General features: G+C 35.4%; 1 protein-coding gene across 14 annotated transcripts in view; it reads left to right on the top strand.

The window, feature by feature from the left end:
- Positions 1-26,000, top strand: part of Atg10 (autophagy related 10) — a 273,358-nt gene that overhangs the window by 163,694 nt on the left and 83,664 nt on the right. For all 14 annotated transcript variants that reach the window (XM_074077169.1, XM_074077173.1, XM_074077164.1 and 11 more), the window contains 2 exons: positions 2,061-2,199; positions 25,146-25,243. In XM_074077169.1, the coding sequence (XP_073933270.1) occupies positions 2,061-2,199; positions 25,146-25,243 (237 nt within the window). The remainder of the gene's footprint in view (positions 1-2,060; positions 2,200-25,145; positions 25,244-26,000) is intronic.

The following is a 26,000-nucleotide window of genomic DNA, read 5'->3' as shown; positions in this document are numbered from 1 at the left end:
AATAAACCACTTGCAAGGAACTCCTAGGATGGAATATAGTGAAGGCACCAAGTCTATACCACTGACCAGGCAGCAGGTGGCAGGATATTCATAAGTGAAAAAATCAACCCTAGTGTATATATATGTATCATTGAATTGGGGGGGCAGATGGTGGGAAGGAGGTGTGTATGTATTATTATATGTGTTTTTGTGCTAAAAAATAACATGGAAAAAATATATGCTGGACTCTTAAAATAGTTACAATTCTGAGATACTATTTTATGTATTTATGCAATGTTTGCAGTTCTTTTTTTTTTTTAATCACAAGTTGTATTAGTTTTCCATCATGACAAAATTCCTAAGAAAATCAGCTATGAGGAAGAAAGATTTATTTTGGCTCATGATTTCAGTGGTTTTGGTCCCATGATATCTTGGCCTTATTGCCTTTGGGTCTGTGGTGAGGCAGACCATTGTAGCATGAGCGTCTGGCAGGAAACTCTCAATTCATGGCAGCAGGAAAGCAGAGAGCAAGAGAGGAATGGACCAGGATCCCAGTATCCTTTCAAGGGCACACCCCAGTAACCTACCTTTTTTTCACTAGGCCTTACCTCTTAAAAATTCTACTACCTCCTAAGCACCACAGGCTGGCAACCAAGCCATCAACATAACCTTTGAGGGACATTTAAGATCCAAACCATAACACCAAGATATAATTCTTTTGTAATGTTAAGGAAGAAAGAAGTTATATACTAAGCAACCTAGTTGTTGACAAAGTGAAAGAATTTGGTTAAAAGAACTGCTATAAAAGATGTAGACACTCATAACTAATGAAAATTAAAAACAAGCAAACAATAAAACCTTTTTCATGTTGCTGCATTAATTTTCTGTATTTGGGATTTTTCAGTGACTTATCTTTGGATATTTAATTCATTATATTTAATTGGTAGTGTTTATTGGGGTTGAATGAAAAATAATTTTTAAATCTCATCCATTTGATTTAGCCATTGTTGCATCTCCCCAATGAACTGACTGTGAGCTGGGAATTAGTAAAGGAGATACAGATCTGGAAAGCAGCCCCAGCTTTACTTATCTCCACAGGCAACCTTATTTCATATTGATAAAGTTGGAATCTTTCTTGTAGTCCTTTCTGATTGTTTATTGTTGCCATTACCCTTTTAATGAGAGGCAGAAGTGAACTAAACCTATCTGCTTCATTCTTTCTACTAATTTAATTTCAAAGGAAATTCTTCAACCCAAATAAGTGAGTGCATGTGGATAAAATCAGACTCAGATTCAATGTGTCCAATTAATTGCTTCTAAACATTAAAGTACATTCTTAAGAAATCTCCATGCATAATTAAAAAATCAGCCAGTAAAGAATGCTTAGGTGAAAAGTGAAATGACCATCACCACGTCCACTTACAAAACCTTGTTTAACTTGACATTAATATTTGCCGTCTACTCTATTACAAATCAAGCTTTATTGTAGAACTATACTAAAGATAGCATAATAATGAAGAAAACAGAATCATCTCAGGATTTGAAATATACCTAACAAACTCAACCTCTTGCAAAATAACTTTCTTATTTAAAATGGAACTGGGAATTGTTCCCCACACAATGAATCATCTTTTGGCACGCACAATAGAATCTTTAGGGACATTTCATAGCATCTCATTCAATTGTTAGGATGTTTTTAGTTTTCACAGGTAGGGAAGAAGGTAGCTTGTATAGTCATCATCTTGTTGCTAAAATTGTACAGTAAAGACTTTTAGAGTTGCTGTTGCAATAAATCCTTTTGCTTTTTTTAGTTGTTGTTTTTCCTCCTTTCTGTTTCTTTACTCAGAGCTGCTGTCTCCCCAAACAATCTGGAATTACTTAATGCTAATGTTTTCTGGTTTTACTATTTCCCCAGGATTCAAATGTTAAACATTAATATGGGGTACTCCCTTTTCCTTACCTCATAGCCTTATATTTACTTAACTATTATTTTGCAAGAAGAAAATCATATCTTAGTTCTCCATGTTAGTATTTTTTTAAATTGACAAAACACATTTCCTTTTGTTACTGCTTTTTTTCAGGAGGCTTTAGAGCAACCCTCAGATGATTCTGAAGTGACTGAGATTGCAGCAATGTCCGAAGTGATCAAATATGAGTATCATGTCTTATATTCCTGCAGCTACCAAGTACCCGTACTTTACTTTAGAGCAAGCTTTTTAGGTAAGACCGTGTATGAAACTAAAAGTAAATTCATAGCATTTATATGTAAGGCAGAAAACATATTTGGAAAATCATTCTCAAGAGGAAAAAATAGAGTTAAAAATAATACTGTGGGTGAGGTAAGGTTTTACCAGTAAATTTTCTCATGCTTCAGAAACAGAATCAAGACTTCAGAGTGAATGATATCATCCCAGCCTTAAGTCTGATCTTCAAATTCTTGGCTTTCTGCCTGAAGTTGACTAAGCCCCCTGGCTCTTTTTCTTTTCTTTACTTTAAACAAGTAGGAACAACTTAAAGCTACAATGTTTATTTACTTCTAACTTTACAGTAAAAATTTCTTTCAATTTCAAGTGATCCCATTAACTGAAAACCTCCCATGCCTTCTCCCCCCAAACTAATGATTATTTCAAGAAATGTTTATCAGTTAGCTTAAGCTGTATTTAAAAATAGCACTAACCTTTCCTTTGGCCATCTTTAAATCTCTAATATTTTAGCTTCCTGCAATGCTGTTACTCTACTCATTCCTGTGCCAAGAAGGTGGAACACCCTGTCTTCTTGGAGGCCTTTGCTAATATTTAATAAGCAGCCACATGAAATCCTCACTCTGCAGTGTAGCAGAGAGTCCCCACTTAATGGCCACTGCTTAAATCAGGTCAGGAATGAAACACCCTGCTGCCCTGGCTTTAGGACCAAACAGAGACTGCTGACCAGTCTGCCTCTTACCCTTTGTCTCCTTTTATATGTAGTCTTATCATTTTGCATTTTGAACAGCCTTCTAACTTCTGGATTGCTAAGACATCTGAATTTAGCCAATGATATTTTATTTTTAATTAAAAAGTAACTTAAGCTGCTTTGAATGTGTATTTGGTAGATTTAATCGCTTGCTGCCTTATATTGTTTAATGGTCTCTAATTTTGCCGTGCTGGCAGTTTAACAAGCACTTAGGATTTAAAACAAGAACAAATTCTCATAGAGTCCCTGGTGAGAAGATTTTAATCTGACGTGCAGTTCCTAAGAACTGGCAATTTGGGGTGATTTTTCAACATGGGGCATGGGGAATCAAGGACACTGATAGTCTACTAATTCACAAACTCTTGCTGCAGATTTATTCATGTGGTTATTGCAAGATTTTAAAACCTCACTTTATTGTAATTATATTTGGTTTGGAGCCCAGAGGTTAAAGGAGATTTCTTGTCAATGAGCTGTGCTCTACTAAGAAGTAGGAGATACACTTATTTCTTGGGGGTAGAGGAGAGGAATGTCTTTCTTGAATGTGCTTTGCAATGGCTGTGCCTAGCACCTTCTCTAGGTTCAAAGTCAAGTTGAGTTGGAGGTAGAGGAAGTAGGACACCACTTCTTCAATACTGAACTTTCATATAATTAGTATTCACCATAAGCAGTTAATCACCAGAGAAAAGCTCCCAGAGACAAAACAAGTTGTTTAGCTTGTCAGCATTAGGGAATCGGAGGTGTTGAAACATGACTGCTTCTAGCTGGAAGTGGGTCTTGCTGAAGCTGGTGGATGAGCTCATACATGCGCTTTGCTCTTATGTGCCAACAGCTCCCCTTACAGTACAGCACAGTAATTGTTCCTGCAAGTCCAATTATTTTTTAACCACATTAGTATACTTCCTAAAATCCTTTCTTCATGATGATTTTCTATTCCTTAAAACAGATGCACACACACAATTGGAATGCTTGGATTCTATTGACAATACTTTTAAGATGTCCTTCATTTATGCTTAGTTTTAAAAAAAGAAACAAGCAAGTCACTTATTTTATGTGAAAACATTCTCCCCCCACCCAAATTCTGTGCTGTATAGAGTGGTGTTAGGTATTTTTAAATTCACTTCTGTCTAGAATTCATTTAGTACTTGTTTAGGTACATTAAAATGTCAAATTTAGTTTTTTTTTTTTACAAAGCATTCTGTAATTTTTTTTTTGTAGGGAAGCATAAAAATGGTTCTTTCCTTTATTTTATCCTGATAATTTCTTTTCTACCTAACTCAAACTCATGGGTATTCTAAAAATGTGTACTCCTTTACTCTAGAATCTTAATTTTTCATTAATTTTCCTCAATCCATTCCTTTTTCCTTTGATATCTGATGACCCTGTTGTTCATCCGTTTGTTAAACAAATCTCTGACAGTGTGGTGAATGGATTCCTAATGTCTTTCTACTATTCCAGGTCTAGATTTTTCTTTGTCTCATTCTAGGAGTGTTCCAAAGTAGAAAGAAGTTGATTATAAAATTTCTTACCCAGGGGTTTCTTTTTTCCATTGTTATTGTTGTTGCATCAGATATATAGTTCACTTAGCCTTATTTTTGACAGATATTTAGAAGTTCTTTTGCATTTAATTTTTAGTAAAGATTAATTTATCTTCTTTGCTCTGAATTTCCTTTGAATAGAAACAAGCAAGTCACTTATTTTATGTGGAAACATTCTCCCCCACCCCAATTTTGTGCTGTATAGAGTGGTGTTAGGTATTTTTAAATTCACTTCTGTCTAGAAGTGAATTTTTTAAATAGAAAAGGCAAAGTAGGTAGTTCCAATTTAAGTTGACATTATTCTTTCTGTTATCAACTATTTAGATTTCAGAAGAAATTTTTCTTTTGCTTCTTGAGATGCAAATCAATTGAACTGTGAGTTTCCCTTATTCCTCTATATGATCTGGTATCTTCCAAGGCAGCTATTGCCAAGACTCAACTAACATGCCACCTACGCTTGACACTCCCTTGTCTTATCATATCTTGTATTCTATCATATCACAAGTTTACTTTAACTGAATTATTTATTTGTCTCCCTTAAGATGGTGAACTGGAAGGTAGGGCTTTAAAGTAGAAACAGTAGTGAAGGAAATCAATATTGAGTACTTACAAAGTGAGAAGCTTTATTTAATTGCTCTCTGTGTGATACTTACATGACATCATATATAATACATATATGTGGCTTGTCTTATTCCTTTTGATACACACAGCATCAACAAATATTTATTGAATGAGCCAATAATGAAGACTTTCTAACCATTTCTTAATGTAGCCCAAAGGCTAAAACATTGTGATGGTATATGCTTTAAATGCTATGATGAGTTATAAAGAGGAAGAAATGCTTTTGTCTTCAGGAGATCCCGGATCAAAAATCTATATTTAGTCTGACTTCTTAGAGACTCCGGGAATAGTGGACTGAGAAAAATGGAACATCCTGAGGACTCAAAACCAGTCATCTAAGCTAGTTGAGCAGCTGTTCCGCTTCTCTAAACACATATTTTTTATTTGATCCTTGAAGGCAGACAGCCAAGTTCAGATAGCGTTCTGCTTCTGGATGCCTCATTTCTATTACTTGGGCCCATAGGAGCTCAGTTTTCAAGTGGATAGCATGAATTTAAGAGAAGAAATAAGTCCTTTCCAGTGTTCTGTTTGTCTCTAAGTACTTTTGTTATAGTAGTTTTGGGAAAGGTGGCGGGCCATGGTTAATACCATGTGGCTGAGAGGTAACTGCCCTTCTGTTGAATAATAATAAATAACCCACATTCAAATAGTATTTCCTGTTTTATGAAGTCCATTCTCACAAAGCACTGATATTGTCAAATGTACATTGTTGGTTGGTTGTTGTTGCTTTTTTTTTTCTTTGCCCACTATTCATGAGGCACACAGTATTAAAGAGTTATTTCTATCATGTCAAAACTTCCTTTTTCCAGGCTCTATCATTCTTATCATTTCATGGGCTTTTTATATCTCATTTCCTCTTTTGGAGATTTGGCCTTGATCAAAAGCTGATGGCAAATGTCACAAAAGTGGTAAAAACCTTAGGATATATAAAATAGCTTTTAACTTCACCAGAGTCTTAGGCTCAAATATTCCACCCCTCTACACTATAACTAGACATTTTTATATTTATTCCAGTTTGAATTCTGATTTATTTCTTCCCTTTCTTTTTCTTTGTTCCCAACCTCTGTTGAGAAATGGACCAAGTGGTTCTTCTCATTTTCAAAATATTTAATTCTTTGGTTGACATTTGGGTTTTTTGGGAGCTGTTTTGACATATTTCTTTAATTAGTCAGAGGAGCTGCTCTTGAATAGGGAAGCATTTCTTCCATTCAACCACTGAATGTCTATTACTGATCCAGGAAATAAGGGTATAGAATTAAGAATATGCCCCAGATTCTTCATGTAGAGGATTTGTTCATTTGTTATAGGCTTAAAGGATGCTCACAGAGAAACAAGGTAAAAGAAGTAGCCAAAAAATAATCCCTTCTCAAAGGCAGTGTGAGCCAAAACCCATTAAAAGCCAAGATAAAAAAGAATAATGAAGTTTGGAAATCAAGTGGTATATAAGTCATTAAGGAGAATGTGGAAGGTTTGGAACATAAAGAAGTCTTTGTAGTGTGCAGAGCAGAATGACAGGAAAACAGGAAAGATAGGGGTTGGCAGAAGTTGAAGAACAAAAGTAGAGTATCTGTAGCTCTGTCCAAAACTTGGAAAAGGTGGTAACAGGTGACTTTTCTGAAGAGAATGGGGAAGTCCTTATAGAAGGGAAAAGGTATGTTCCAAGCTGTGGCCCTGGAGGGAGCATAGCATGTTTGGGATAACAGTGAGTGAGCATTTGGAATTCATCTTAAGATGAATTGTGGAAGAAATATCAAGTTATAGATGAGATAATAGATGGGAAGGAGTTGGCAGACCTTAAAAATGTAAAAGACAGAAGAAAGAACATGAATTAAGAATTTTTTACTCCTTATTACCAAATAAGCCATTTGTGCCTTTTTAAAACAATGTGAATGCTGAAGTAAGTTGAACCAGAAGAGAGAATTTCTTAGAAATTATGACTGAGTAAGGCAGAAAGAGGAATAAATGAAGGATGAGAATCAAAGGAAGGAAAATGAATTTTTGTTGATATTAGCATTATTAAAAATTTAAAATAATAACTTGTTAGGGAAAATGAGCCAGAAAGAAGAAATTTCATATTTCCAGGGGGAAATTTATCATTGTAGTACAGTGGGAGTTAAGGCAGCTTATTGAACAGGAAGAAAAAGGAATTATACTAAGGAGAAGGGCAAAATGGTTATAAGTAAATTACAGTGAGTGGAAAACAGAAAATAACTTGACAGATAATTTAATTTAGAATCTCATTTAATTATAAAGAATCTTTAAGAAAGTTTATGTATTTATATTATGCAATGTGTAAACAGTTAATAAATAATGAACTAGAACATGAATTTTGGTCAATTAAAGATTCTAGGGACTGAAATGGAATTTGAAGAGCAAACAATGAATGTTATTAAGAAAATAATGAAAAATTATTTAACTATATAAATAAATCCAAACTGAATATTCCAGATAGTACAGAAAATTTAATGAGAATTACTTGTTGAGCCATGTACATGTTTGAAACATTATGGGGAATTAGGGTAGAGTAGGATTCTGGGTTAGAACATGATAGGAATAGAATGTCACTGAAAAAAACCAAGCCTTGGTTTAATAACGTACTAAATGAATAGTGCAAAGGATATGTGAAAAACTAGAGTTAGAAGTCTTGTTCTCACCTGGTTACTACAAAATACCACATATGCAAAAAGCAGCAGATTTTAAAATGACCCAGAGGCTTGAATGAGGACATAAAAAAGGAAAACAAACATATCTTCTTGCCTGTAAGAGACTATATTGTAGCTTTTCTGAACAGGTGAATGTTTGTGCTTCCTTACAGAAGGAAAATCTCTTGCTTACTCTTGGCAAAATGAGCCCTGTTTGAAACATCCCTTTAAACATACAGGAAACCAATAAATAGGCAAATTAACTGAACACTTTTCAAATGAAGAAATATAAATGGCCAATAAATACATGAAAAAATGTTCAACATCTTTATCGGAGAACTGCAAATCAAAACTACATTGAGATTCTGCCTCACTCCAGTCAGAATGACTATCATCAAGAAAATAGGCGGGATTCAAAGATGGCGGCTAAAGGGAGGAAGCAGAAAGCGAGCCTCCTATAGTGAAATCTTGGAGAGACACTGGAGACACACTTTGCAGGCATAATCACTGAGAAGAGGCATAACTTTGACCCCTCCACACCTCCAGCTGGTGCAGAGAATCTCCACTTCACGTTAAATGGAGAAACCAGGAGGGCTCCTGGGCTGCCAGTCGCTGGTGCCCAGATGGCTTGAGAAGACGCGGACCACCTTACTGTCAATTAGTACACTAACGCTCCCTGATTATACCTTTGAAACTTTCTTGTCTGAAACCTTGTCTGTTTTCTCCCTCTTGTCTGTGTATTTGTTTTCCCCTTTTCTTTAACTTCTTGCTTTCCATCTCAGCTCACTCTTCCATTCTCAATATTACCATTGTTATTATTACAAGCTAGAAAATACTTAATTGCACACAATACAGGGACAGTAACAACACCAAAGACAATGACGGGAAGACAGAAAAAACAGGGAAACCAGTTTCCCCACAGCAAAAAATTAGTACAGGAACCAGAGGGGAATGAAGAAAACAGAAACTCAGATCCAGACTCCAACAAAATGAAGATAAACTATGCCAAAGGACCCAATGAAGCCCACAAGAATAATTTAAAAGAAGACATACTACAGGTACTCAATGAGAATTTTATAGAGATGATACTGGATAGGGTCAACCAAAATGTACAGGAGACACTCAAGAAATTCCAAGACAACAAAAATTGAGAATTTGAAAAAGCAAAAGAAGAAATAAAGGAAACCATAGAAGCACTGTATAAACACCAAAGTGAAACAGAGAACACAATGAATAAATGGATAAATGAACTCAGGGCAAAAATAGACAACATTAAAGAGGAAACCACCCAGGATATGGAAAACCTCAGAAAAAAGAACGAAACAGAACTGCAAAACAAAACGGAAGGCCGATCCAGCAGAATAGAACAAACAGAAGACAGAATCTCAGAATTTGAAGATGAAATGGTAATTAAAGGAAAAACAGAAGAACTATTAATTAAACAACTCAAGACCTGTGAAAAGAAAATGCAAGAACTTACCGACTCCATCAAAAGACCAAACTTGAGAATCATGGGCATCGAAGAAGGAGAAGAGGTGCAAGCAAAGGGAATGCGTAATATATTCAACAAAACAATAACGGAAAATTTCCCAAACCTAGAGAAAGATATTCCCATACAGGTGCAAGAGGCCTCCAGGACACCAAACAGACCAGATCAAAATAGAACTACACCATGACATATCATCATTAAAACAATAAGTTCAGAAACTAAGGAAAGAATATTGAAGGCTGTAAGAGAGAAAAAACAAGTAACATATAAAGGTAAACCCATCAAAATCACAGCAGACTTCTCAACAGAAACAAAAAAGCAAGAAGAGAATGGGGTGAGATCTTCCGAGCACTGAATGAAAATAACTTCAACCCCAGGATACTCTACCCAGCAAAACTATCATTCAAAATAGATGGAGCAATAAAAGTCTTCCATGATAAGCAGAAACTAAAACAATATGTGACCACAAAGCTACCACTACAAAAGATTCTGCAAGGGATTCTGCACACAGAAAGTGAAACCCAACTTAACTATGAAAAAACAGGCAGCACCAAACCACAGGAAAAGAAAAAGCAAGACAGTAGAGAGTAACCTCAACTTAGGTACACACAATCAAACCTTCAAACAACTAAGACAACTAAATGACAGGAATCACCACATACCTATCAGTACTAATGCTTAATGTTAACGGACTTAATTCACCCATCAAAAGGTACTGCTTGACGAAATGGATTAAAAAGGAAGAAACAACAATTTGTTGCTTACAGGAGACCCATCTCACCGACAGAAATAAGCATAGGCTTAGGACAAAAGGCTGGAAGAAGATTTACCAAGCCAATGGCCCCCAAAAACAGGCAGGAGTAGCAATACTTACTCTGACAAAGTACACTTCAAACCTACGTTGATCAAACGAGATAAAGAAGGACATTCCATACTAATAAAAGTAGAAATAGACCAAAAGGAAATAATAATTATCAACCTGTATGCACCCAATGTCAATGCACCCAATTTCATCAAACATACCCTGAAAGACCTAAAACCATATATAAACACCAACACAGTGGTTGTGGGAGACTTTAACACCCCATTATCATCAATAGATAGGTCATCCAAACAAAAAATCAATAAAGAAATCCAAAATCTAAAATATGCAATAGATCAAAAGGACCTAGTTGATGTCCACAGAACATTTCATCCAACCTCTACACAATATACATTCTTCTCAGCAGCACATGGAACCTTCTCCAAAATAGATCATATCCTAGGGCACAAAGCAAGTCTCAGCAAATATAAGAAAACAGAAATTATACCGTGCATACTATCTGATCACAATGCAGTAAAAGTAGAACTCAACAACAAAAGGAAAGACAAAAAACATGCAAACAGGTGGAAACTAAACAACTCATTACTTAATGAAGAATGGATCATCGATGACATAAAAGAGGAAATTAAAAAGTTCCTGGAAGTCGATGAAAATGAAAACACAACCTACTGGAACCTGTAGGACACAGCAAAGGCAGTCCTGAGAGGAAAGTTTATAGCCATGAGTGCATATATTAAAAAGACTGAAAGATCACACATCAATGACCTAATGATACATCTCAAACTCCTAGAAAAACAATAACAAGCAAATCCCAAAACAAATAGAAGGAGAGAAATAATAAAAATAAGAGCTGAAATCAACGAAATGGAAACCAAAAAAACCATACAAAGAATTAATGAAACAAAAAGTTGGTTCTTTGAAAAAATAAACAAGATTGATAGACCCCTGGCAAACTGACTAAAATGAGGAGAGAAAAAACCCAAATTAGTAGAATCAGGAATGCAAAAAGGGAGATAACAACAAACACCATGGAAGTCCAGGAAATCATCAGAGACTACTTTGAGAACCTATATTCAAATAAATTTGAAAATCTTAAAGAAATGGACAGATTTCTAGATACATATGATCATCCAAAACTGAACCAAGAGGAAATTAATCACCTGAATAGACCTATAACACAAAATGAAATTGAAGCAGCAATCAAGAGTCTCCCCAAAAAGAAAAGTCCAGGGCCTGATGGATTCTCTGCTGAATTCTATCAGACCTTTAAAGAAGAACTGATACCAACCCTCCTTAAACTGCTCCATGAAATAGAAAGGGAAGGAAAACTGCCAAACACATTTTATGAAGCCAGTATTACACTTATCCCAAAACCAGGCAAAGACACCTCCAAAAAGGAGAACTATAGACCAATCTCCTTAATGAACATTGATGCAAAAATCCTCAACAAAATAATGGCAAACCGAATTCAACAACACATCAAAAAGATTATTCACCACGACCAAGTAGGCTTCATCCCAGGGATGCAGGGGTGGTTCAACATATGAAATTCAATAAATGTAATAAACCACATTAAGAGAAGCAAAGACAAAAACCACTTGATCATCTCAATAGATGCAGAAAAAGCCTTTGATAAGATCCAACATCATTTCATGATAAAAGCTCTAAGAAAACTAGGAATAGAAGGAAAATACCTCAACATTATAAAAGCTATATATGACAAACTTACAGCCAGCATTATACTTAGTGGAGAAAAAACTGAAACCATTCCCTCTAAAATCAGGAACCAGAAAAGGATGCCCACTATCTCCACTCCTATTCAACATAGTACTGGAATTCCTAGCCAGAGCAATTAGCTAAGGGCAAAATAGTTTCTGCTGGGTATTGAGGGGGGGGAGAGGGAGGGGGCGGAGTGGGTGGTAAGGGAGGGGGTGGGGGCAGGGGGGAGAAATGAACCAAGCCTTGTATGCACATATGAATAATAAAAGAAAAATGAAAAAAAAAAAAAGAAAAAGATCCACGCAAAGGCTAAATCTATGAAATTGTAAATACAGGTTAAGCATTCTTGATAAAGAAATTCTTGAGAATGGAAAAAAAAAAAGAAGGAATAAAAGGAATACAAATAGGTAAAGAAACTGTCAAAATATCCCTATTTGCAGACAACATGATCCTATACCTTAAAGACCCAAAAAGCTCTACTCAGAAGCTTCTAGACATCATCAATAGGTATAGCAAGGTAGCAGGATATAAAATCAACATAGAAAAATCATTAGCATTTCTATACACTAACAATGAGCAGACTGAAAAAGAATGTATGAAAACAATTCCATTTACAATAGCCTGAAAAAAAATCAAATACCTAGGTGTAAACCTAACAAAAGATGTGAAAGACCTCTACAAGGAAAACTATACACTTCTGAAGAAAGAGATTGAGGAAGACTATAGAAAGTGGAGAGATCTCCCATGCTCATGGATTGGTAGAATCAACATAGTAAAAATGTCGATACTCCCCAAAGTAATCTACATGTTTAATGCAATTCCCATCAAAATTCCAATGACATTCATTAAAGAGATTAAAAAAAATCTACTGTTAAATTTATATGGAAACACAGGAAGCCACGAATAGCCAAGGCAATACTCAGTCAAAAGAACAAAGCAGGAGGTATCACAATACCTGACTTCAAACTATATTACAAAGCAATAACAATAAAAACAGCATGGTACTGGCACAAAAAAGACATGAAGACCAGTGGAACAGAATAGAGGACCCAAATATGAAGCCACACAACTATAACCTACTTGTCTTTGACAAAGGCACTAAAAATATATGATGGAGAAAAGACAGCCTCTTCAAGAAAAACTGCTGGGAAAACTGGTTAGCAGTTGGCAAAAAACTGAAACTAGATCCATGTATATCACTCTATACCATTATTAACTCAAAATGGATCAAGGATCTTAATATCAGACCCCAAACTCTAAAGTTGGTACAGGAAAGAGTAGGAAATACTCTGAAATTAATAGGTATAGGTAAGAACTTTCTCAATGGAACCCCAGCAGCGCAGCAACTAAGAGATAGCATAGATAAATGGGACCTCATAAAGCTAAAAAGCTTCTGTTCATCAAAAGAAATGGTCTCTAAACTGAAGAGAACACCCACAGAGTGGGAGAAAATATTTGCCAGCTATACATCAGACAAAGTACTGATAACCAGAATATATAGGGAACTTAAAAAACTAAATTCTCCCTAAACTAATGAACCAATAAAGAAATGGGCAAGTGAACTAAACAGAACTTTCTCAAAGGAAGAAATTCAAATGGCCAAAAAACACATGAAAAAATGCTCACCATCTCTAGCAATAAAGGAAATGCAAATTAAAACCACACTAAGATTCCACCTCACCCCTGTTAGAATAGCCATCATCAGCAACACCACCAACAACAGGTGTTGGCGAGGATGCAGGGATAAAGGAACCCTCTTACACTGTTGGTGGGAATGTAAACTAGTACAACCACTCTGGAAAAAAATTTGGAGGCTACTTAAAAAGCTAGACATTGATCTACCATTTGATCCAGCAATACCACTCTTGGGGATATACCCAAAAGACTGTGACACCTATTACTCCAGAGGCACCTGCACACCCATGTTTATTGTGGCACTATTCACAATAGCCAAGTTATGGAAAGAGCCAAGATGCCCCACCACTGATGAATGGATTAAGAAAATGTGGTATCTATACACAATGGAATTTTATGCAGCCATGAAGAAGAACGAAATGTTATCTTTCGCTGGTAAATGGATGGAATTGGAGAACATCATTCTGAGTGAAGTTAGCCTGGCCCAAAAGACCAAAAATCCTATGTTCTTCCTCATATGTGGACATTAGATCAAGGGCAAACACAACAATGGGATTGGACTTTGAGCACATGATAAAAGCGAGAGCACACAAGGGAGGGGTGAGGATAGGTAAGACACCTAAAAAATTAGCTAGCATTTGTTGCCCTTAACGCAGAGAAACTAAAGCAGATACCTTAAAAGCAACTGAGGCCAATATGAGAAGGGGACCAGGAACTAGAGAAAAGGTGAGATCAAAAAGAATTAACCTAGAAGGTAACACACAGACACAGGAAATTAATGTGAGTCAACTCCCTGTATAGCTATCCTTATCTCAACCAGTAAAAACCCTTGTTCCTTCCTATTATAACTTATACTCTCTCTACAAGAAAATTAGAAATAAGGGCAAAATAGTTTCTGCTGGGTATTGAGGGGGTGGGGAGGGGTAGGAGGGGGCGGCGTGGGTGGTAAGGGAGGGGGTGGGGGCAGGGGGGAGAAATGACCCAAGCCTTGTATGCACATATAAATAATAAAAAAAAAAGAAAAGAAATAACAAATGTTGTCAAGGATATGGGAGAAAGGGCCCTTGTACACTATTGGTTTGCATGTAAATTAGTGCAGGCACTATGAAAAACAGTATAGAGGTTTGTAACAAAACTGAAAATAGAACTGCCATACGATCCAGCTGTCACATTTTTGGGTACACCTGAAGGTATCAAAGTCAGCATACAACAGAGACACCTGCACACCCATGTTTGTTGCAGCACTATTCACAATAGCAAAAGTCATAGAATCATCTTAGGTATCCATGAACAGGTGAATAGATATAGAAAATGTGCCTTATCTATTCAGTGAAGTATTACTCAGCCATTAAGAAGAATGAAATCATATTTTTAGGAAAAATGGATAGATCTGGAGATCATCATGTTAAGTAAAATAAGGCAGACTCAGAAAGACAAATATCACACATCTTCTCTCATATGTTGAATATAGGTGAAGAAAAAAGACACAGAAATAGAGGGGGAGCTATTAGAGAATAGGAGAAAGACCAGCTGGTTGGGGGAGGAGAGATAAGCCTGGGTAATAAAGGAGGTGTGAATATGATCAAATAACTTATATACATATATGAAAATGTCATAATAATGAAACCTATTTTGTGCAATTAATATACACGAATGAAAATTTCATCTATTAAAAATAAGTGTCTACTGTGTATGTAGCACAAACTTCATTATCTTCTTTTTAAAATATGCTAAAAAAGTCATTGTCCAACTTGTAACTAGCTTATTGCTTTTCTCCTTGTTTAAAGTCATCAAAGCAGAATTCTTCGAGCCCCCACATTAGGTGCTATGAGGAGGTAGATGCTGTATTCTATATGGGAAGGGACCAAGTTGGATATGGAATAAGGATAGTCAAAATGCTGTCACAGGAGTAATAGACCCATGATCTGTGGCACTAAAGTTTTGAGACAAGCCAAGAGTCCAAATTGCTTAGAACTGGGTTATTAGATGGAGGGGTTGGGATCAAAACCTTGGAGTACTTTGGATAAGATTGTAAGTGAGTATTTTCTGTTTTAAGACCAGCAGACCTAAGGTTGTAGTAGATGTCTGTTGGGTCTAATTGTCCTTAGAGTCCTTGACCAACAGTGGCATCTCAGGATTGATGTCTCTAGTGTTGTTTCTCTTAGAACATTTTCTTGCTTAGCCATTTCCTCAAGAAGGTCTTACATGTACCTTCACCAGCTTAAGTGTTAATTTTTAAATGAGAAGTTATAGCATCACTTGCATTATTACGAGTTTCTTTTAACAGTGTACAAATGGACTGAAATGACTTAGAATTGCTCCTTTAGGTGCTTTTGGCAATATGTCTCATAAAAATAGGCCATAATATACATAACGTTTTCAGATAATTAAAAACTATCTTATATTTACTTTTTTATTCAGTTTGCCAGACAGATATATTATTTAAAAAATCAGATTTGATAATGACAGAGTGAAGGAATGCCTACCTTCCATTGGCTTTAGTGGTGGGAAATGGAGCTCTCATTTCTACTTATTTCAGAGTTTATCTCCCAAATTTAAAGTATGTTTGGATACTGAGAAAACAAATGTCCACTATATCTTTATCTGGATTTACATAAGTATGCAGCTTTTTATATAAATGCAAAACATTCAGTTAAGAATTATGATTATTTATTCTTAGTAAGAATTATGCCTATTGCTCTAGAAATAATATTGAGTTTTCATCTGCCATCCATTTGAAAATATTTATGTATATGGCTTGAAGATGTTTCTCAAATGTAGATGAAAAAAGGAAACCAGAGCTGGATGATGCCCCTCAAGGAGCTTACAGTCTAGTGAGGAAAATAAGACAGGTCTAAAACTCACTGTAACAAGTATACTATGTTGATAATAAGAGGGGTAGAAGGCCTAAGAAGACTTTGAGCTGAAGTGATCAAGAAAAATCTTGGCTGAGGACTGAGGGTGTTAGCTCATGCCTGTAATCTCAGCTACTGAGGAAGCAGAAGTAAGAGAATCATTGTCCAAGGCCAGCTAGACAAAAGCATCAAATGCTATCTGAAAAACAAATGAAACACACACTGAAAAAAGAAGTGGGAATGTAGTTCAAGTGGTAGAGTGCTTGCCTAGCAAGTGCAAAACCCCGAGTTCAATCCTTCTACCACCAAAAAAAATTAGGTGTACATTGGGTTTGTCTGTACAGTGATGGGGGGCAGACAGGTCAGGCCCAGGAAGAAAACCAGAAAGGGCATTATTCTAGATATCCTAGGTTAGCCAGGATAAGTGGAGACCACTAGTAGCTGCAACTAATATGTATGTGTTACTTTGCACTTTACAAAGAGCTCCGGGGTACAGACACGTCTAGTGTTCTGAAAAATGCAAAGTTGGGAGCCAGAAAGCCTTGGTTCTGATTCCTAATTCTGCTACTTACTAATTGTGCAAACTTTTGCAGGGTATTGAGCTTTTCTTTTACCTTTCTATTTTCATCTGAAAACAAATTTGAGGCAATAATACCTATTTCATTGAGATTTGAGCATTGTGAGGTAATTATGAAACTAGACTTGGCACTTGAGGACCTTTCAGTCCTGCCTGCTGTATCTTGATCCTTACAATAAGATTGGAAGGTAGGAAGTGTTGTTCTCTTTATGCACAGACATGAAGCTGAGTTCTTCTAAAGGATAAATAATTTATTAAGGGTACACAAAAACTATGGGGTTGGGACTCAAACTTCATAGCCTAGTTTTCATTACATGACACTGTCTTTCAAATAATTAACAGAAATTTAAGAAACATATGCCTTAAATTAGTTAATTGATGCAGTTGTGTATACACTAAATAAAAAGGTGTTGCCATAGTCTGTATTTTTGGAATTTTCGCTCAGATTTCCTGAGATTAATAGAGATACAAAGCATTAAAATGTTTGTAGGAATAAATAAAAATTATAGAATTAGCTAGCCTCATGGCTGATGTGATGTACATGAACAATTACACTCATTTCATCTCACAGTATAATTTTCTCACTGAAGCAGAAATGCATTTTCTCCTTTGGTGGAGCATCATCTTTGCCTCACTGTGGAGTATGACATGAATTTTTATATCCATCAAAGCTCTGTTGAAGACAATCTATTAAATAATTTTATTGTGAAAAATCCACTCTTTCCTTTTGATTTCTAATGACCATGTCTAAGACATCACTCTTAAACTTATTACTGATAATTTTCACTTTTTCTAATCTTCATTTTAGGAGTGAGAAAATGTTAGTGAAACCACATACAATAAGGGTAAGGATGACTTAGGAGTGCATGCACTAGAGTTAGGTAGTGCTAGTGAAATATCTCATGCTATTATTGGATTCATGAAAACTAATAGCCCTGAGAAATTTAATTTAGAAAGCTGCACATTTTGAGTAATATATAGATTACTTGACATGTAGGTTATTATTCGATTGAGAGACTTTATATGAAAATGTTAAATTAAATGCTACTGGCAGTTGCTAAAGATTGTACTTTTTAATTATTCCATTTTTTTGCCCAATGTCTCTTCCTCTTTTGTCTTTGACATTTTAGATTGCTGACAGAACATTGCTTTAGGCACATAGTAGGCAGTCAATAAACATCTGTTAAATAAATGACCTCAATTTACTGTGCTCACTTGGTAGATTTCTGCTGAAATCATTTTGACTTATGTTTAAATTTTTCAAGTATTTCTGGGATTTTTACTGAACTTGGTAGCCTGGATATGATTAATGAGATTTCTGAACATGTTAAAATTGGTGCTGTTGAGTATCTTCTATTTGAAACTAGGGAGTCGTTGATTGAGTGTGGTTATATCTCCCCTCAGTGAGGTCAGACAAAAAAAATAGGCATTTTTTTTAAATGTGGTTGAAAGTTCCTGATTAGAACTACTTTGAACTGAACATGTACATGCTTAATAATGTGTTTTATTTACTTGACCAAGCGTTTATTTATGCCCATGTTTTAATTTAAGTTAAAGCTTTGATTCTTCAGTTTTTATAAAGGATAGATATGTACAAAATACTTCAAGTTTCTATCCTATTTGCTTTATTTCTATGATGTCATTCTTTATATGTTTGGCTATCACCATTCAATGGTTTTAATGGTATTTCTGAAGTCTCCATTTTTATATGCTAATGGGTTTTAATATAACTGAGTATAAAAAGTTCACAATATTGTTTTAGATTCTACATTGTAAACCAACCTTTAGAAACTACCACTTGTTAGCTGGGTGTGGTGGTACATGTCTGTAATTCCAGCACTTGGGAGGCTGAGGCAGGAGAATTGAGAGTTTGAAGCCAGGCTGGGCAACATTTGTTAATTTTTCTTTTCTCTGTGACTTTACTTTTTGGTTTTTAAATAGAGTCACAATCACATTTGAATATATTTCAGTGCCACTAGTGTATGACAGGGTTTAAAGATATTGCTGATTAGGTCAAAAAATTTTTATTTGTTTATAAAAGATTGAAAAAATTAATTTTCATCTATATTTGATCATGAAAGTGTTATCTATAACTAGATACACAAATGATGAAGGCTTAGGGAAGAGAACCCACTTCATACTTTACTAAATCATTATTGTCGGAGATAAAGCTACATTTAACCAGGTCTTTTACAGTGTAAATGGTTAGCAGAAACCGAAGAGATTCACAGAGATGCAGAGGAAAAGCAAATCATGGCTTTTTATCATTCACACTGTTGTGGCTCAACACATTTTTGCAACTACTGGTTTTGACAATTCTAATCCTTATGGCTAAAAGTTGGCAAAAGGGAAATTTATTTTGAGACAATAAAATCATTCAGAGCCAAATATTGGGAATAAGGTGAGTGTACTTTTTAAAATTCTTATTAAAATTTATTTGTGACTACAAAGTAGTTTCTTGTCTGGCTCTGAAGGCATTCCAAAGAGCAGTTCAATTGACAGTTTTATGGCTTTGTTGGCATAAATATTGGTTGAATTTGGTGAGCAGTCAGTAAACCTTTCTAGGTGGCTGTTTTGAAGAACAGCGGTCTTTGAAATATTTATTTAAGACCTGTATGTTTTAAGCACTTAATTTCTAATCCATATAGTCCCACCAGATATGCCATGCTTTAGCAGAAGCTGCCAAACACAGAACTTCTAGAGATACCCAAGAGAACTAGCCAGGTTATGGCCTATCAGAAGCAAATATTTCAGACACACACACACACACACACACACACACACAGAGGCAATTGTTTTGACAAGGGTATTATAATTGCTTGTTGATCTTCAGTTTTCCTAAGGGGATTAGATTTTGGAAGCTGGAGGGCACAGTCTGGAGAGGCTAGTCAAGGAAGTCACAGCTATGGAAATCATACCAGGCAGAATGGCCTATAGATGCATTTTCTAGGGGGCTTACACTCTGTTATGTTTCCAACTTTTCTTTAGTTATAAGGATCAGAAAAGAACTCAAGTTGGTTCAGAAAAGTGGGTTGAGAAGAGAATGGGGCTTATGTGAAGCAAAAGGCCTCACAGAAATAAGGCTTGGTCAGGCTTCATTTGGACTATAGCCAGGCACTCCATAGAGGTAGATGGTCTTCTAGTCTCTCGTCCCTGCCTTTCTTTATATAGTCACACTCCTCTCTCTCTGTATGCCAGCTCCTGTTATTAATTTCCAATTTATCGGTCCCCATAACTTGCACTTGTGTGTGTCTGTGCCTTGCTGTAGCATCAGCCCTGGTCCCCACTTTATACTGTCTTACAGGTTCAGCCCACACTCGTCTGTGTGCTAGGAGCATAGCCAGGAGTCAGACAGCCTGCATGAAATCTATGTTGTAGATGGAAGAGACCCGCAAATAATAATAAAGTAATATCAGAAGATAACATAAAAGTAAAGAAAAATAAACATTTGTGTTTCTTTTGGTTCAAATTCTTGAAAGAGATACAGAATCTGACCCTTTTCAAACCTAAGTAAGATGATGTCATTCATCTGCTGAAAACCCTGCAGTATCTCCTCATTCCAAAAGTCAGCACCCTTCTCAGAAGGAATAAAGGACTAAATCTTCATGATCTTGGATTATGGACTGGTTTAGATATGACACCAAATGCACAGCAACCAAAGGAAAATAATCAATTTTAAACTGAACATCATCAAAATTAAAACCTTTTGTGCTTTAAAGGATAGACCACAGAAATGGAGAAAATATTTGCAAATAAATACATCTGATAAGGATTTTGTATCTAGAATACATAAAGAACTCTTACACCTTAATAATAAGATGAATAACCCAATTTTAAAGAGAGGCAAAGGATCTGACTGGACACTTATCCAAAAAACATAGTGATATGAAAATATGCTCAGTGTCACATATTGTAAGGGAAAATGCATATGGAAATCACAGTGAGTTGCCACTTCACCCCCAGTAGGATGGCTAGAATTAAAAGGCAAAAACAAAATCAAGTGATGGAAAAGATATAGAAAGTTTAGAAGCCTCGTGTACTGCTGGTAGGATGTCAGTGCATTTTAGAGAACAGACTGGCTGTTCCTCAAAAGGTTAAATACAGAGTTACCATAGGACTCATCAATTCCACTCCTAGGTACACTCAAGAGAAAAGAAAACATATGTTCACACAAAACTTTTACATGAATATTCATAGCATCATTATTCAAAGCAGTCAAAAAGTGGGTAAAAAATCCCATTGTCCATTAACATGGAATATAATTTAACTATAAAAGGAAATGAACTACAATACATGCTATACCAGATGAACCTTATAAACAGTTGGCAAAGTGAAAGGTCACAAAAGACCCATGTTGTATGATTCCATTTATCCGAAATGTATAGAATAGACAAATTCATAAAAACAGAAAGCTAATTAGTATATTCCTAGGACTGGACAGGTAGAGGGACCATAACTAATGACTGCTAATGAGTTTGAGGTTTCTTTTTCAAATGCTAAAGAGTATTCCAAAATTGACTGAGGTGGTGATTACTCAACTCTGAGACTACCATTGAATTGTATACTTCAAATGGGTGAATTGTAGGTATGTGAATTACATCTTCATAAAGCTGTTTTTTTTTTTTAATTAATGTTTTTAAATACCCTGCCAGTGCTAAGTGATTCCACTCTCCCCTCTCCCTGGAACTTTTTTCCTTCTCACAGTCAGGTATCAGTGCTAATGCTTCCCAGTGTTCACTCACAAGTCTCTTTCTCAGTGGGATCTAACACTGCAAACCCACCCCTGGTTGGCAGTCCTTATTTTACTCTTTCTTTTTACCATAGTATATCATCTCTTAATATACTATGGTTTACTCATTTATTATTTTCATTACTTATCGTCACATCCTTCCCTTTCTCCAGCTAAATGTAACCTCCACAAAAACATTGCTTTGTTAACTGATGTATATATCACAAAGGCTTAGAACAATGCTTGGCATGTAGTTAGTGACAAATTATATAAATAGCCATTTCTAAAATTAACATCTTATCTCATTACCCCAGAGAAGATCTTGGGAGGTGAGATACTAGTTCTGTCTTGAATTAAAACAGTTATTTTTCACTTTGACTTAGTAATTCCATGCTAGAGAATTTATCAAAAAATAATTGAAAAGAAGGAAAATCACTATGGCTTACTTTGTGACTATTTTGTGTCAGACACTGTTTCAAAGCTGCTAATAATTTAAATGACTTACATCAGTGGAATTCTTAAGTAAATTATGGTGTGTTATGTTAGTACAATGTCACATACTTGGAAAAATAATAATAACTTTTTTTTACTCATGTGGGAAAATGTTTATTTCATAATACTGGATAGGAAAAAATATAGAAACATCATCTGTATTTATGATTTAACAAATCTTTATTGACTACTTACAGTGTTCCAGACCTTGATTCAGGGGATGGCATACAGGCAGGATTAAGAATACCAATATCTACTTTCATAGAGCTTCATAGTTGGAAAAACAGAAAATGAGAAATTTATAAATAACTAAGATAACTTGAAAGAGTGATAGTTGCTATGCAAAGCATCCAACAGGGAAAAGGATTGCTAGAATGAGCCTGTGGAGAGCTAGAAGTTCCTCCTTCTCTAAGCGCTGATTCTTAGGGAAGAATGGCAAAGATAGGTTACTTAACAGGATCCAGAATACCCAAATGCTTGGATTTTATGCTGTGGTAGAAGGAAAACTAAAGAGTGGTGTTCAAGAGAGAAGTTATATTAGATTTGTGTTTGAAAGTGACATGGCCTAGGAGCCAGCACCAGGAGACTGGAGGACTGACAGAGTCTGCCGCTGGAGGTTAGAACTTGTACTCCAGTGCAGCAGGAATGGAATTGAAAGCACAGATTCTAGAGATATTTAAAATATAATAGGGGACCATTGTTTTCATTATGAAATACAAGGTTAAGAAAGAAAAGGATGTAAAGTGACTCGTGGTTTCTGGTTTTGCAGCACTGTGTGAAGAATAGAGAAAGGACAAGGTGGTAGGTATATCAATCTACCAGGGTCTTGTGCATGCCAAACACATACTTTACCACTGAGCTCTACCTCCAGCCTCCACACTGTAATTCTTTTGATTAATTTAAAATCAATGGAGAAATGCATTTATACTAATTGCTCTGTTTTTATTAAATGGTATTTTTGGGATACAGGTAGAAGTGCATTCAGTTAATATCTTTAAATGATCTAGGTGACTAGATCATTTTTTAATTCCTGTACTCTAAGGAATGCATTTTTCTCTCTAGATTTGATGTCTGAAAGCTTATGGCACTTACTTTCAATTCTAGTATCAAATCTGATAAAAATTCTGTTTGTTCTGGGTCGCTGCACATTGGTGCTAGGCTGCTTATTATTACATTTTGTATGAATGTTTCCAGGAGAGTATGAGGTTTTGAGAGTGGTTATATCAAACCATGTACTCAATACTTAGATTGTTGATTGAAATATTTTAAGGAATAATATTAAAATCTTTTAAAATTATCAGATATTAAGCCCTGCATTCTTCTTTAGTTCTGAAAAGCTCTTTCTGTCTTGAGGAAATAATGATAAGGAGGGAATTCTTTTCTTTATCATTTTTTCAATAAATACTTGTAATGCATTTGTAACGTCTCTGTCCCCAGAGCAGGAAGAGCACTGGATTGTGAGTCCTGAAACCTAGATTCTGATTTCAGCTCAGTTGTGAACTGACTGCATAATTTTGGAGATTTGTGTTATTCAAGACACTGGTTGCCTTATTTATAAAATTAGCAGTTATAAAGCTGTATACTTGATTTCTTTTAATTTTGATATGTAAAAATTATTTTAAAAGCCTATCACCTTTTTGTAATTTGATTACTTAACTTACGTGACACTGAAGTACTTAAGATCTTATTTGCGTCTTCTAACATCAGCAGACACACACACAGACATGTGCACACACATACATGTACATGCATATATGAAGAGATATTGTGCTTATATTAAGAGCAGAGTTTAGCACTACTCTGTAAATGTGTTCAGAAAACAATATAACACAGATATTGAAGTCAGCCTTTTTTTAACTTGTAGCTAAACATGACATTCAAATGTTAATTGGATGAATAAATCTTGTTCATTTTACAGACATGGAAATGTCAATGGAATAAAACTATTTATCACAAGATAATGGTCTCCTGCAGCCAGATAAATGCCAAGATGAAGATACTTATTGAAAATGTATCAAAATATTCTACTGCTATTTATTGAAAATAAAGGTTGAGGAAAAGTTCAACTTTTCAGGTCAAACATGAGAAATGCCCTACTTACCCTATTAATACCTTACTATATCAAAGACGGTATGCATGCTGTAGAAACATGGAGACATCCTGAAAAATAACAGTTTAGAAATGAATCTTTTGGCTTTGAGAATTACCTAGTAGTGGAGTGGTGAGCTGAGAGAAGATACCTAATATTTATTGAGCTCTTATTTTTTGCCAAACATAGTTCTGGATAAATTCATGAGAACAAAATTTGAAAAGGATTATTATCCTCACTTTATAGTAAAGTTAAAAGCAAAATAACTTGCAGTAGTGAAGAGAGTAATTGCTAACCCCAGGGTTTAAACTTAGCCCAGATTCCAAATCTCATGCTTTTCCCTCACACCTTACATTTCGACTTAAATTCTGTGAATCTGAATATGCAATGTGCCTCTGGACTGTCAGAGAACTGCAGGTTTCCTCTGGTAGTGACCTCTTTTTACCTAGAACTTTCAGTTATTAATACACTTGTCATAGTTTTCCTAGTAGATGGTAAGCTTCTTATTAAAAGAAATGGTGTGTTTCCCTCTCTTTTTCTCTACATGATGCTCAATCAAGCAATTATCAACACTCAATCAACAGGAGAGTGAAAAAAGCCTGAGTATGGTCTTTTTGTTTTAAGTAATAAAGTGGAGTGGGCTTTAGAGTTATCCATAGTGAGCGCTTGTGAATATGGAAGTCCATTTTCCTGGTCCTTTACCTACACTTGTATATATCAGTTTTCTCCAATACACTTTTGGCTTTTATGTATTTTGTAAAATTCTTAGAGGCAATGAATGGACAGATAATTTTATTGCTATGTGGATACAAAGGATAAAAGCTTAGTTGTTTAGATGTCCCTCAGGAAGAAAACAGTATTTCATATGGCACACTTGATATATAAGATATGTGTGCACTAGTAAACATTTTTGAAGAAGTTATAATACTCTTCTAGTACTTTAAATTAACACCAAGCACCATCATGTCACATATATCACTAATTTAATTTTATCATGCACTTTTATAGATGGAAGACCTTTAGCTCTGAAGGACATATGGGATGGAGTTCATGAGTGCTATAAAACACGGCTGCTGCAAGGACCATGGGACACTATTACTCAACAGGTTAGAGAATATTTTTGTTTTATTGTATGCACCTTTTTTTTTTTTGTTTTGACAATAGTGGGGTTTGAACTCAGGGCCTTACACTTGATAGGCAGGCGCTTTACCGCTCGAGCCACTCTGACAGCCCTGTATGCAGTTCTTTTCCTCTGCTCATCGTTTTTTCATCTACTTCTCTCATCCACTCCATTCCCTATTTTTCTCCTCCACATTCTTACAGATTTCAGTTTAAAGATAAGTTTCCTTAAAAAACACCTTCCCAGACCCAGACTTGGTTTACCCTCCTTATTAAAAGCTTTCTTAACACTCTATAATTTTCCTGCAGAGGACTTATCTTAGTTTTGAATTATATATTGGGATGATTTTTAAACAATTAATATCTAGCTTTTTTCCTGTTTTGTGAGCTCCTTTGTAAAAACACATATGACCATGTGTGTTTTTCTGTTTTACCTTTCATTATGTACCCAGCAGAGTACTTAGCATGTAGTAAGTATTTCACAAAAATGGATTCCATAAGTGAAAATAGAAATCAAGTTGGCACATATACTAAGAAATAGATGCTTTAGCTGATATCACCTATCGTGTTTCCCAGTTTTACTCATTGGTGCATTTGCAAAACTATGAACTTTTGATTAATGATAGGTTTACAATAGTGATGTGCAAAGTAGAAAAATAGATCTGTGAAAGGAGATATAAAAGGCCGATTTGCAAAAGTAGAGAAAATAGGTCTGTCAATCATGTATGTTAGTATTACTGCCTT

This window comes from Castor canadensis, chromosome 6 (assembly GCF_047511655.1).
Source record: "Castor canadensis chromosome 6, mCasCan1.hap1v2, whole genome shotgun sequence".
Taxonomy (NCBI): domain Eukaryota; kingdom Metazoa; phylum Chordata; class Mammalia; order Rodentia; family Castoridae; genus Castor; species Castor canadensis.
This window is presented reverse-complemented; position numbering and strand designations above follow the sequence as displayed.